Here is a 12,067-nt window from a genome sequence, read left to right as displayed (position 1 = left end):
GATTAAGAAAAGATTACATTGCAGCCATATTTATTTTGCAAGGAAAGCTGTTCTTAGTTTTCATATTTCTCTAATACCTATTAAAATAAGGTCATAACACTGATTATGTATTTTGATGATTTTTATAGTTGATTAACATTTAATGACTTGATTCTGACTGTGCCTTTTCACAAGAACTTGCTTTCCTATGTTCTAGTGTGTCTTAAATTGAAATAGAGAAGAAAAGTCTGAAGAACGTTGATGTGTTCTCAGGCAATTGGAAGTAAATCTGTAATGTAAATAACTTTATAGAATCTAAAACGTTATTTCCTTAAAGCAGTATGGATTTTTTTCCCCTTTATTTGATCTGTTCCAGAATATCCTTTTTACCTCTGGTGATTTTTTATTTTTTTTTTTTAGAAGGAACTTTGCTTTTCTGTGTGAAAGCTTGCTGGATGGCAGCCAGACAAACCGGGACAGCGTTCCTGATTGCCTCCTCCCATTTCCTGAAGCCTCCTGCCACGCTGCTTCAGGCTCAGAGTAGCAAAGCATATGTTTTGATATCTAAATGCTAACTGGAAATATAGAACATAAATCTACCTTCTGAACCGAGGTTTTCATTTAGATATTTTGAACCTATAGGTTCTTGGCAGCCTAGTAAAGGAATTAAGGTCTGACTACAAAGCCAAAAAAGCTGATTTTGACAGCAACATTGTGAAAAGTCTCAGGGTGAGAAAGTTGCCATGGAAGTCAGAATCACAGAACCGTTTTGATTGGGGATACACCTGTGGAGATGGTCAAGACCTAACTGAGCATGGCCCTGGGCAGCCTGCTCTAGTTGTCCCTGCTTAAACAGGGGCTGAAGTGGATGATCTCTGAATGTTGTCAATCTAAACAGGTCTGTGTGATTTTGAACTAATACTCCTTAAGTTTTCCTAATAAATCAAGTGCTGTTGATTGCACATTTGATGATAAATACCTTCAACTATTTTGTAGTATTGATTGCAGCTGAACAGCTGGTACCACTGGCTAGCTGGTGCGGGGACTGCTGACATGGACAAGCTTCCCCTGCCTCTGCTAATTGTGTAGTGATTAACTTTGTGGCAAGAATGCAGCAGAAACAGTAAAACTCGTGCTGTTGTGACACTTCACAAACACTTTTTAACCTTCTTGCTACATTTATGTTACAGCAGCAGGCTTTAGTTTCCACCTGTAAATGGCAAGTGTTGCCCTAGCAGGGCCAGCCAAGGTTCTAGTGATGTCCCAGGACTGATGGTGGGCACTGAACATTAGCGCTTGCTGTTGGTCTCATCAGCAGCATGGCTCTGCTTTTTGTGTGCCTGAGAAACGAATTGGGCTGGCATGTTTTGAACAAGATTTCTCTGCAGATCTTGTGTAAAATCAACCTTCATCAAGAGCTGAATGGGGAAGGGGAAAGTAGCTTTTTCACAGAACTTGTGTTGGTTTTGGTTGTGCACATATTTTGGACTGTTTTCCAGTAAAATCCATGTACAGATGCTGCCATATTTCCCTCTCAAATTAGCTTGACTACATGATTATCTGTTTCTAAGATATCCTTGTTCGAACTATGTATTATTTTTCTAAAGCTTTTAATGGTATCAGTGTTGCAGGGCATGGGGGAGGATGGGTTCTGGGGACTGACTTTCAGTAGCTTCTAAGACAGAGATGTAAGGTCAGTTCTTCTGTCTTTCAGGAGACACAAAGAAAACCTAACTGTATTTTTCTTCCCTGTATTTATTGCAACACCCTGTTCTGTTTCTATACCTGGCAGCTCTGCGTGGCAGGGGTTGGTCTGTCATTTTGTTCTTGCTATTCAGCATTCATTCACCTTTTCTCATTTTCATGTTACTCTTGCAAACAGCAGGAAAGATGTTTATGGGCCAAATGATACAATAGCCACCGCTGAGCAGACTTTTCTTTCTTTTCTTTTTTTTTTTTAAAAAAAAAAATCTTCCCAACCTTTGAGTTACCATGGCTTTTCAGTGATGAGTGGTCTAAATAGAGTAGCAGAGGGCAAAGAATGAATGCCCTTAAAAAAACCTTCTAGAGATAAGAAGCATCTGGTCCATCGAGTCATGAATTCCAAAATCTGATGATTATCAGAAGCTTGTTTAGGGTGTAGCAGAGGAATTACTTGATGCTCATTTTGCTGCTGAGCCTTTCCTAAGCCTCTGCTGCCCATCACAGGCAGAGACTGTGATATCGGGCTTTGGGCCCAGCCCTGCAGAGCTGGGCGTCCTGCCAGGCCAGTCCTGGCACTGCGAAGGTGGAAGTGGAGGAATGAGCACAAGCAGAGAATGAGCATGTGACGTGCCCGAGGCACAGGGGAAGCCTGGGAGTGGGACAGCCCAGATGCCCCAGAGCAGGGCGTCTGCAGCTGTAGGGCATCTGCAGCTGTAGGGCTCTTTCCTCTGCCCAGTGCAAGCTGCTGGCTCGCGCAGGTCCTCAGTGGCTCATGTTTCCAGAAAGCAGACATGCTCCAGTACTTTCCCATAAAGGCTTTTGCCTTATATGCGTGCTATCTACATTGCTCTAATTGTAATTAGATTTTCACTGATGTGAAATTCACTGATGTGAAAGATGTGAGTGAAATATCCTTAATGTGGACTGTATTTGCTTCTCTGTCAGACACATGAAAGGCTATTTGAATGCCTTTTCCATGGTACATTCGTGTTGGCTTTGAAAAATGGCTAAATAAATTTTTAATGTGGCTTGGTTTTTTTTTTCCCTTTTCCTGACACTTTTATGTGTTCTTTTTATTCCGTGTGGGTTGTTCAATCAATAGGAGGAGGAGGCATTGGCACGTCCTGGGTGGCTCTGTCAGGAACTGGATTATCATGCTGAGCGGATTCTGCAAGCGTTTACCTATCTTAACAAAAGGTCTTCTGATGCCATTTTATTATTAAACAATCTATATTTCAAGCTTTTGGAGGCTCCCAGCGGTTCTGTTAGGCTAACCTTGTTGCTCAAGGTGATTTAATGCTTTGTTTGGTGAGTCAGCCAGGCAGCGGGACGCCAGCCGAAGCCTTCACCATTTTATGACTTAGCCCTTCTGCGGTGACATGAGCTGGGAACTGTAGCTGTGCTTCAGGAGATATGTGCATGCCTTTAGGTCACCCTGTTTCTTGTGAAGGTGCGGCACTGGTCCATGCTGGTGTGGGTCTGTTGGTGGGGATGTAGTGGAGCTACCCCAGACTGGAAGATATGTTGTCTCTGCTGCTGCTGCTCAGCCATGCTGACTGTGCTCATGTTATATTTCAGCTGGCTTAGATCAAAATGTGGTTTTGGGCATGCACTGCCAAGGTACTCCCAGTTTTAACTGAAAAAAAAAAAATATATTGCTGCCGGTTGTCACTGTTGGCCCTTTTTAGGAAATAGGGATACGAGTTTCCTTTAAATGAGAGCACAAATTTGTTAGTGGGTTTGGACCATTGAAGCACGTCCTGTACCTAGCTCTGTTCTTTATGCAGCGTTGAACTTTGTGATATGTGTATGTGTGTGTGTTCCACATGGGCAATTCTGTCTTTTGCACAAGTGGCTCATTTAGAACCACCGCATAATTCATAGGAAATACTGCCAGTGTTAAGACAGAATAAAAGGCACCCATGCTTTATCTTCAGTCCTTGCTTCCTTCTGGTGCTAGAATTTAACAGTGCATGTGGAATACTTTTAAACAAACTTAAGAAACAATCAAGAACGTCAAGAAACAACTCATTCTGTATAACAATAATGAAATTACATAATAGTAATAACAATAGTAGTAGTAATAATAATAATGATTATGCTTGGCCTTGCTTTTTTTTGGAGGTGGAAACTGTGCCATAGTTGTGTTTAAACTCAGAGCTATGAACACCTGACATCTTTGGTTTGTCACTTTGGCTTCTGTAGGCTTACTTGGATCATAGCATCTCATTGTTTCAAAACTATGAATTTATTTATGCTTTTCATTTAGTCTTAGTATACCTGTGGAGAGAATTAGAGTGAGTTATTCCTTGTATCATTGCATCAAGCCTTGAACTTGCAGTAGAGCCACTCACAATCAGTATGTGTAAGCGTTTGCTCTGAGTGTTCCAGAGTTTATGAGGTGTACTTTCTTTTCATCTTTTGGAACTTGGAAGTAAAATTCTTCCAGCCTGTTCCATTTTAACGGTATAATAATTTATGACAAAAAAAAGGAGACAATATCTCTTTTGGTTTTATAAATGTAATTTAATTTATTCTTGTAGGTGTAGCATCTATGACTGTGCCAGTGTACATCGCAGAAGTTGCTCCGCCACACTTAAGAGGCAGATTAGTCACCATTAATACTCTGTTCATCACTGGAGGGCAGTTTTTTGCAAGCGTCGTTGATGGAATCTTCAGCTACCTCGCAAAGGATGGATGGAGGTTTGTGAGCCTTCCTTGCTAAAAGCAAAACTGGCATGGTCATGATTTGGTGGACAGCTATGGTAATTTGCATTGGTAAAATAAAGTTTATGTATAAAGTGGTAAAACTATACTGAAATGGAACTTAAGTAATTAACTCTTGCTAAAGGATATTCATACTGGTTTTGCTTAGGTTTCATATTCACAGTATGCTTAGTTTTTTTTACTTTACTAAACTTTAAAATGGATAAGCAATAAATATGCACAAAGAAGCTTGAACGATTGTGATGATGTTTATGAAAGTAGCTTTCTTTTTGCATTTTAAATAATTACCTGCTGATTTTTCAAAAGGCAATTTTCCAGTAAGTATGATGCTGAATGCAGAAAATAGAGGTGTGCTTGGAATAGTCTTAATTTAAGCACTAGTAGTCCAATCAGAATTAAAGTGAAGGATGTTGTAGTGCAACTTTATAGTTAAAAGTTTAGTTAAAAGTGACTTCGTGCTGATTTTTTTTTAAATTAAAATTTAATTTAATTTCACATTTTAGCTCTGCTTGATGCAGTTTGAAAATGCATCAGTTACTAAAGCTCAAATGAAAATAACATTTTGCATTTTTATGAGAAGCTTTTGATGAGCTTTGCATTGTAATGCAGCTGCATTCTCTGGCAGGCTATTTGTCCACTTATGGAAAATGGAGAAACAGTCTTCACTGAAAGAAAAACCTAGTTTTATAGGATTGCTAATCCCTTTCTGCAGCTAATGAAATATGCCTAGTTTTGAGAAAAGTTAATGGCATGCAGTAATGCATTTCTAGCTAAAATGCAAACTGAAATGTTTGATTCTTGATGGCAATTATTTGATATTTGCTTTATCATTTTAAATTAAATTTTAGCGTAAATAATTTGCTAATGCAATGGCTCGCTGTCATTGGGGCTGAGTGACAGGAATGGACAAGTAAAGACAGTTATTTAGAAAGGCAGCTGTTCAGACAGAATCTGTACAGAATCACTATTAATGTTAGAGGCATGTGCAGTCTCCATTTAGGCAGATTTTTCAGGTTACCTCAGTGATTAGGGATTACAGCTGGAGGGAGCTTCTGTGGATGTGAATCTGTTTTGGTTTTGATTTTTGGGTTTTTGTGGGTTTTTTTTGGTTTGGTGGGTGTTTTTTTGTTTGTTTGGTTTTTTTGTTTTTCTCTCCTGTTATTGGGCTGACATAGAGGAGGTGAGGATGTGTTTGCAGTCTGTGCAAATAGTCAGTAAATATTAACCTATTGGAAGAAAAATACAAACTAAGTATCTGATAAGTATAGATCTTACTTGAGTTGTGTTCTTTGTTTAATTGTTCAGATAAACTAAGGTATTCCTAGCTTGAATTTTTGTAGCTCAAAATCATAGAATCATGAAATCACTAGGTTGGAAAAGACCTCTGAGATCATCGAGTCCAACCATACTTATCTGCCACTAAACCATATCCTTAAGTACCTCATCTACCCGTCTTTTAAATACCTCTAGGGATGGTGACTCAACCACCTCCCGGGGCAGCCTGTTCCAGTGTTTGATGACCCTTTTGCTGAAAATTATTTTCCTAATGTCCAATCTGAACCTCCCCTGGCGCAGCTTGAGGCCATTCTCCGTTGTCCTATCACTTAGGAGAAGAGACCAGCACCCACCTCTCTACAGCCTCCTTTCAGGTAGTTGTACGCAGACTTGCAGGCTTCTTTGGAAAAGATCAAAGATCTAGCTTTGTGGTATATGTTGCATCGGTTTCCAAAGCAAGCAGTGACATAGGATTGACAAATACACTTATATGTAAATGATTATTTAAGTGAAAAAGATCATTCCAGTTTTATACACATAAAAGTTACCATCTTTTGATATGGTCTTTTGTAAATATATTAGGTAAAGTGGAATTAGATGGAGTACAATCATCATTGTCAAAACTAGAACCATCTTTTTATAAAACACTGATATTTTGGTATGCCACTGTTCCTTTAATAGGATTGAGACCCCCCACCCACTGAGATGCTGCACAATTATTCTGAGAACTTCTACACTGGTGTAACTTATTGTTCTGTTTGGAACTAGAAAAAACCTGCTCAGGTTAAAAGGCCTAAGTTATACCAATCTGAACTGAAAAAAGTAAAGTGTAGAACCTGTGGACTGAGTGACACTAGGAGGTTGGGTGTTTGATCTGAGCAGTGTGAGAAGCTGATTTTTTTAAAACCTCCAACTATGGGCATTTCCATTCTCAAGAGAACTTGTTCAGATGTTCAGTCACTCTTACTATGAAGAATTATTTTCCTTTCTCTTTGATCTGAGTTTTCCATGTTGCATCTTGTGACTATTGACTCTTCTCCTTTCACGGTCTACATCTGAGAAGAGTCTGTCTTCATCTTCTCTTTGAGCTTCTTTTCAGTTGTGAAAGATGCAGTAAGATCTCCTGATCATCTCTTTTCTGGGCAGCACAAACCCAGTTCTCTCAGCCTCTTCTTTTATGGCCTGCACTCCTGTTGCGCGACCGTCCTAGTGGTCCATTGCTATTCCTGGTTTGTAGCTCTCTTTCATGTTGGTAATCCTAATCTTCCAGATTCAACATGGTGTGTTGGAATCGTGGGGAAAAATTGTTTCTTACAGCCTCCTGGCTCAGGCTGGATAACTTCTGCCAATGTGGTAATGCTATGTTTTACGTACACGCCAAGTACCACTCCGCCAGATTGAGTGAAGTGAAGTGAAACTGTTGACGATGCGTTGGGCAGAAACTGAGGCTATACTGAAGTATCCAAGAATGCTCTACTGTGTTGTTGGAGCTGTTAATTGGCAACTTTTTGTCTGTTCTCACCTAGTTAGCTGCAGCCTGAGACTGCGAAGAGAAGAATACAGATGATTAGTCACCTGGAAAGAGTGGCAGCAAACACATGGGGAGGAATCACAGATGTTCACTCCTAAGTCATCATATATAAGAAGGAAAATCATGGCAATTATTGTAGCTTTTAGTGGCTGAATGTCTGAGTATTGGAGTGCTACAAAAAACATTAAGGAACTTTACATTTTCTTGGCTTTCTTGTTCTTGGAAATGCTGGGTATTAAATAAAAAAATAAGAAAACAAATATTTAACCTGACTCTCTTATGTCAGGTTAGCTTTATAACCCCAGCTAATGCCATCTTAATAGTATTGCAGCAGTATGTCTGAGAAGGAGAAATGTTACAGCACATTTATTAAATTTCATGCTGGATTTTTTCAGGTCTGCTAGACATCTGACTTCAAATGTGAAGTCTTGTACTCTGTATAGGAAGAAACTGTATTGGCTTTCTGAAAGCTGGCTCACTGCATGAAATGTCTAAAATTCCTTGAACTTGCAATGGACTTATGCTCTTAACTGAACATTTTCATTTTGGCTAGCTCCTTGTACTCAACTTTGACCAGAAACATGTCGACTGGAAACTGACTTTATTGAGAGACCACTTTCTGGTAGCCTTTACAGGCTGGATCAAGCTTGCAGGAGTGGTGTTTGATTTTTTTTTTTTTTTTTTTTTTTTTGCATCCTAAACTGGTTGCAGGTGCCCAGCTTTTTAGGTTTGGAGACTGTATTTAAGGGATGGAAGGGCTTTGGAGGAGCAGAAATTAGGTGAGATGAGTGTAAAGGACTAAATCTGTTTATTTAGGTGCATTAAAAGATCCTTTTGCTTATGGCTTGACAGAATACAGTCATCGTGTTCTTAATTTCTATAGTTATGTTCTACTCTTTGATTTTAAATAGAAAAAGCTTTCTAAATACCACTCTAATGCAGTTATTGAATATACAATTGGGTGAGCTTTGATAGTGTAAGTGTAAAGGTGATTCTGTATACAGCTACCAAAATGTTTGTGGAGAGGGAAGAGAATAGGAAGAAAAGGAGGACATTAATGAAGGAGAACATTAGTGAATTAGTGACACTTGTTAGATATGTTGGCTGAAGACTACTTGTTTAATAATCCTTCCACAAGCTTTGTGTTTGAATTTATTTTCTTCCATCTGCTTTTCTTTTAAAAAAACTAATGATGAGCTATGCCATTCTTAAAGTGTTAGAAAATAAGAGACTTGCTCACAGATTTCTGTCTAGACCAAGATTTACTTGTATAACCTTTGGAAATTTTTGCTAGTTTTAAGAAGAACTTGAGGACTCAGGTTGGGAAGGCTGGTTTACATGCGCATTGTCCCAGAATGGCCATCCTCTTTGCATTACCTTTTGGGTGTTCTTTTCCCCATTATACATTTTTCTGTTCTGCTGTATTGCTTGTGTTTTGTTTTGTTAATTTTACAAATGCCTGTAAGAAAGTCTTTTCCGTTTTCTTCCAAAATGCATTTGAACTTGACGAATACATTTGGTTCATTACTCTAAAACAAGGTTTAATGCTTGTGCTCTTTTTCCTCCTACCCTATTAGCAATCTCATTTCATAGCATGCTTTATAAAAACATCTAGGTGAGAGACCACTGAGTTGTCTGTGTGAAAGCATGCATCCTGGGGTATGAAGAGATGAACTGGAGGAGAGATTAACACATCTCCTTAATCTCCTGACTGATGTCAAGGTGTGAACCTGTTTATGAGTACAGACTACCTCAGTAGTCAGTCTGAGGGCTACTTTTTGGAGCTGTTTTAATGATTATAATCACTGACGTGAAATCCGTGATAGCTGTAATAATGTGCAGGTGACACCAGCACTGTTTAAAGTCTTTAATGGAACTGAAAACATCTCAGTGAAGCATAAAAGGGTTAAGCTCATCTTTAAAAAGCAGAACAAAATAATACATTGTTCTGCAATTCTTGTTATTCTTCTTAGCATTTTATTGAAGGAATACAAAGATGAGAAGCGTATAGACTAAAACCACCCATGAAAGCTGGCGTTATGCTTGTCTTCCACAGTCTTTTCCCCTGCTTTTGCTGGAACAAATTGTGGTATGTGTGGGTTCTTGTCACAGGTGTTGCTGCTGACTCCAGGAAGCATAAGTCTTTGGCCAGTTGTAATTCTCTGAGTAGAGAACTAACTGTAATGCTCTGTGTAGTAACTTCCTTGGGTATCTAAGATGCAGTTTTGATTTAAAAGCTAATGTTGCGTCTGACTGAGGATTTAAGAACGGAATCTCAAAAAGATCCGAAAGGTGAACTTTTTTTTATGTTCCTGCTTATAGTCAGAAATTTTCAGGAGTAAAACAGGCATCTCCTTACACAGCAGCTGTATTCCTTGTTCATGTGTGTCTGTGTATACATATTACTGACCAAATCAATAATTTTTCATTGGCTAGTTTTGGGTTTATTTTTTATATGTCTATAAAACAATTAGCAAGATTTTGGTCTCCTTTTTGCCATCGGTAGTGCCCAGTTGTTCTCTATGCCTTTACTTTCTCTTTCTGTTCATTCTTTTCTTGTATCTTCACCAAAGGGATTATCACTTTCCAAAATACTGGAATCTTTCAGGGTTTTTATTTAGTGTGATTTGATGTCCTTCGGACCAGTGGTGGCAGAATAGTCGACATATCCTTGAGATGTCATGGAATTGAAAGGAAGGATCCTGTTTTCTAAAATACTTGCAGAATATGATTATTGCTGTTTAACTTCTGGTAATAAAGAATACAAGAAATGGGGCTGTATTTGTGAATCATGGCTTGAGTACCTGTAGCTGAGTCTTCTCATAGCATGTTTTTCCTAAGCAAATATTATTTATTGACTTATTTCCAGGTACATGCTGGGCCTGTCGGCTGTTCCAGCAGTTATACAGTTTCTTGGATTCCTGTTTCTTCCTGAAAGTCCCCGCTGGCTCATTCAGAAAGGTCAGACTCAGAGAGCACGGAGAATCCTGTCTCAAATACGTGGCAACCAGGCAATTGATGAGGAGTATGACAGTATCAAAAACAACATTGAAGAAGAAGAAAAAGAAGTTGGAGCAGGTATGCTAAATGCTTGTTGGCCTCTCTGCCTATCAATGAGGAGATAAAAATCAGAAGAAATGTTGAAGTTGTAGCTTGTGAGAACTCTGATGTTTTGCTTTTTCTTTTCTGTTTTGCTCTTTGAAATATTTCATGTACTACTGGCTTAAAGAAATGAACAGCTGTTTCTGTGATCCTACAGTTTTAAATTAGGTTCTGATTTCTTAAGTGAGGGAAAAGTAAAGTTGTGTAAGATTCTAAGTTCATATGACCTACCCTTATGTGAGAACTCCAACACTACTCAGTTTAAGAATTCACATCTTGAAGAGTGGAAATAAATAAAGCTTGGTTTCTTTCATCAGTTGAAAAAGGCCAAAGAGACACTAGGCAGGTCAGAAAGCATTTTGCATCCCTCTATTATCCAGAGGCTGTATTGTGGTTGTCTGTATTCTAGACAAGCAGCCTTTGGAAAGATTTACAAAACTAGGCATGTAATATAGAGATGCTTCTTCAGTAAAAGCAGCTTCTGAAAGTCCTTTTGGTCTGCCCCCAAGAGACTAAAGCATCTAAATCAAATCTCTTTTCTCTAATCTTTTGTATCCTTATGCCGTTAATTGCTCAAAACTTCTTCTGTACTTCTGTGTCTGCCAACTGAGCAAGATTACCATTCCATCGACTTTCTGTCTGCTACATATTTTTCCTTTGCTATGTGCTGAAAATGTTAAAGTGAAAATCTCAAGTAGGGCTCTTAAGTAAGGCTCATCTTAATTCTTACTTCCCTAAACATTGCTAGGAAAATACTGTAACTTCTTAGAGCTCATAGAAAGAAAACTGCAATTTATTTTACATCTGTGTAAACTGAAATTCAGCATTTTACAGTATCTAATCTCATTGCCATATTGAGTTTGGCTTTGAGCCTAACAATAAATAATTAAGTAACTGGAAAAAAATTATTTGATACATACTAGTGAAGGGATTTTCAAAATATTTATTACTGATTTGAAACAGTATTTTTTTTTCTCTCATTATGTTTTTGAGGCTTAGGCTACTTTTTTCCAGTTCTGCAGTTTGGTAAGGGGAAATGAAGTTCAATGAAGGTGATTTGATAAATAGCTGAAGGTGGATATTCATAGAAGAGCTTGGGTTTGAGTGCTGTGCTGAGGCTCTTGATGCTAATTGGGGATTCGGCTGTTGATTCTGTGAAGAGCCACTTAATGTCTAGTGTTAAAGTTTTTATGCTTTGTAGAAATAAAGGAGTAGATGTTTGATCCATCCAGTCCATTATTTTCAGTCACTGATCTATAGTGTACGACCTTGTTCCTCTGTCTCAAATCTTTCTTTATGCTGCTGTTTCACTGTTTGTAAACTAAACATTGTGTTGTAAGACTGCAGTAGGACTGACTCCAGCTCAGTTGTTAAATCAGTCCTCTATAGGAGGACTGGCACACTAAGTATGAGATTGTTTGTTTGCTTTCTGGGATGTGTAGGTCTCTTGATTTCCCCTTCCCTAGTAATGTGTTGTGTTCCTGGAGCTCAGTTAAATCAATCACACTCCTGGGAGAAATCTTGATTTCAGAGAATCCTCTCAGGTAATTCACAGCTTCAGAGCTGTCACAAAAGGGTGTTAAAAAACCGAGGGTATCTACAAGTATGCGCTGTCCCCACTTGTTATAAGTGCTTAGAGAACAGGCATCAGATAGTTATGTTCACTCTCATTTTTGATTATAACTTGGCAATAATTGCACTTCATCCAATTCAATTCAAAATCTTCATTGTTCTAGAACAGGTATGTTA

General features: G+C 38.6%; 1 protein-coding gene across 3 annotated transcripts in view; it reads left to right on the top strand.

The window, feature by feature from the left end:
• The window catches only part of SLC2A13 (solute carrier family 2 member 13), a 156,716-nt gene that overhangs the window by 24,063 nt on the left and 120,586 nt on the right, over window positions 1–12,067 (top strand). For all 3 annotated transcript variants that reach the window (XM_054057053.1, XM_054057051.1, XM_054057052.1), the window contains exons 2-3: window positions 4,227–4,386; window positions 10,086–10,294. In XM_054057053.1, the coding sequence (XP_053913028.1) occupies window positions 4,227–4,386; window positions 10,086–10,294 (369 nt within the window). The remainder of the gene's footprint in view (window positions 1–4,226; window positions 4,387–10,085; window positions 10,295–12,067) is intronic.

The sequence above is a fragment of the Cuculus canorus genome, chromosome 1, assembly GCF_017976375.1.
Source record: "Cuculus canorus isolate bCucCan1 chromosome 1, bCucCan1.pri, whole genome shotgun sequence".
In the NCBI taxonomy this organism is placed as follows: domain Eukaryota; kingdom Metazoa; phylum Chordata; class Aves; order Cuculiformes; family Cuculidae; genus Cuculus; species Cuculus canorus.
The sequence above is the reverse complement of the archived record's forward strand: the minus strand, read 5'-3'. Positions and strand labels throughout refer to the sequence as shown.